Source organism: Gossypium hirsutum, chromosome D07 (assembly GCF_007990345.1).
Source record: "Gossypium hirsutum isolate 1008001.06 chromosome D07, Gossypium_hirsutum_v2.1, whole genome shotgun sequence".
Lineage (NCBI taxonomy): Eukaryota > Viridiplantae > Streptophyta > Magnoliopsida > Malvales > Malvaceae > Gossypium > Gossypium hirsutum.
Genome location: NC_053443.1, coordinates 20,903,532 through 20,905,757, shown reverse-complemented (window position 1 = coordinate 20,905,757; position 2,226 = coordinate 20,903,532). Strand labels below are relative to the sequence as shown.

General features: G+C 32.0%; 1 protein-coding gene across 1 annotated transcript; it reads left to right on the top strand.

The window, feature by feature from the left end:
- LOC107954379 (uncharacterized) lies at positions 1–1,404 on the top strand. The gene is made up of 5 exons (XM_016889920.2): positions 1–319; positions 416–534; positions 622–810; positions 882–933; positions 1,022–1,404. Exons 1-5 carry the CDS (start codon positions 50–52, stop codon positions 1,139–1,141), a joined length of 750 nt encoding a protein of 249 aa, XP_016745409.2. The 5' UTR covers positions 1–49; the 3' UTR covers positions 1,142–1,404.
- Positions 1,405–2,226: the final 822 nt, after the last annotated feature.

Below are 2,226 nucleotides of genomic sequence, written 5' to 3'. Positions count from 1 at the left end.
GAAAATGAAGAAAATATAGCGGTCGCAAAACTTGAGGGGATAGTAAACCATGCCCAACCTCATCGCTGTAAGTTCCTCTCATCTGCTTCCTAAACCTCCTCTAAATGTTAATTTCAAACATCCCCCTTCTATAAATTGTTGCAGTGTAAGAAAACAGCGCAAGAGAAGTCTAAAAAGCTCATGGCCTTCCATCTCTCTCTCGCTTTTTGGATGTGGTTTCATTTTAGGTCCCCTCATTGATGGCCTTCATTCAAGGGTCGACCTTGTGGTTTACCAAAATGGAGCAATAAACATCGGTCCTCTCCACACCAATAAATGGGTAAGGGTAATTTGTAAACTGGAGTTTTTCTTTTTTCCTTGTAATGTTCCTATGGTTGTTTCATTATATGTTGGAATGCTCAATGGTGTCATTTAGGTCCCGCCTTTGCTGGGATTGTTCTACACTACAGTTGGGTTACTGCAAATCTACTTGGATGAAAAGAATTCTTCAAATGTTCCCCAGGGAAGCCTTGAAAAAGCTGTTAGGTCTCTTATGTGAGTCAATCTAATGCTATCTAGTTTATAGTTACTGAAAAATGAATTCGCCATATGAAGCTCAGATTTTGTGACGTATGAATACAGAGCATTGGTACTATTTATCGAACTGAGTTCTGAAATGTATAAAAATGGAGTTCCGGACAACATTGAGGCCTACATTTTATTTGCAGCGGCAGAGGTTTTATGGTACTCACTAGACAGAACACGCCTTGGTTTCACCCTAGCATCTGTCATTGGCATATGCTGTCCCTTGGCTGAAATCCCATTGATGAAGTAAGACTGGTTTTTCATCTGCATCAAATTCAGCACCCACAAAAATAATGTTGATGCTCACTTTCTTCCAGGTTCTTCCACCTCTGGTACTACCCGCAAGCAAATATTGATATCTTTGGACAGGTAACTGAAAAGGAAACTCTGTCGATTGTTGATGAATTTGTATGGCATATTCCAAAGTTAAAAAAGAGTTCTTTGTGTTTTCATGCAGGGGCTAGTTACTTGGACAGTGACCTGTTATTTTGCTTACACGCCATTCCTTGTGTGTTTATCCCGCTGGCTACAATCAACCGTCAATGGCAATGCTAGTGGCACAGACATGTCCGAGTGAGGGAGGAGCTAATAAGGATTTTTTTGCTAGTATCGAATTTTAACAGTAGTTTGGTTCCAAATGGAATCTTTACAAGATTTAATGTATGTCGTTGCATTGCATATCTAATGCCTGAATGCTGCGTTAACAGACAAACCCACATCAGAGTTCAGGTGTGTAAGAAGGCAATATCTCAAAGCCCTCCTGTTTGAAAAAGTAGAAAACATCATTAAGTGGATGAAAGTGCACTAATTACAAATAATTTTAATACGTGTTTATTGTCAGTGGCGTATTACCCCGCGAACCCCCTAAAATGAAAAATTCTTCGTTTAGTCCTTTTAAAAATGTTAAAATTTTAAATTAGTAAAGGTAAATTTATATTTTAGCTCCCTAAAAATGATAAAATTTTGATTTAATCCTTTAAAAATTATAAAGATTTAGGCTATTAAAATTATAATTTAATTTCGACCCCCTAAAAAATTTTCTTGACTTCGCCCCTGTTTATTGTATTTATTTATCTCATATTTATCTCACGTTAGTAGTATAAATTATAATCACGTAATTATTTAATTTCAATATCTAAAAAACATTGATTATTATAAAAAAAAATTTATCCATAATACTTGTGAAAAAATTTGTTTAAATGACTAACAAAATTTAAAATCAAATCATGTATGCTAGTTCAATAACGTATTTGATAGTATAATTACCAATAAAGTTAACAAAAAAAATATATTTTATGCAATTTTATCAAACTATTCTAGCATTTCATATTGATTTGGCTTCTCTCTTTAACATTAACATATATTCTTTGTCATCATTAGTTGTTCATTAGTCAAGTATAAATAATTAATAATCAATATTACATAATTTAATTAAAATTAATTATGAATTAAATACTATGCAATTCATTAATATTTAATAGGTTAAAATGTATAAAAATCTTTCACCAATAAAAAATTTAAATTATTTAAATGAAATTAGTAAATTAACATAAAATTATATTTTAAAAATTAAATGTCTTAAACTTCTTAGAAAAATTATACAAAAATATATTTTTTTTAAATGCAAATAATGTATAGATGTGTTTGAAAAGCAAATCGTAA

Coding starts and splice junctions, on each gene's coding strand:
- LOC107954379 (XM_016889920.2), top strand. CDS start 50: ATGCCCAACCTCATCGCTGTAAGTTCCTCTCATCTGCTTCCTAAACCT. Junction 535..621: donor AAAGCTGTTAGGTCTCTTAT/GTGAGTCAATCT, acceptor GTATGAATACAG/AGCATTGGTACTATTTATCG. Junction 934..1,021: donor ATATTGATATCTTTGGACAG/GTAACTGAAAAG, acceptor GTTTTCATGCAG/GGGCTAGTTACTTGGACAGT.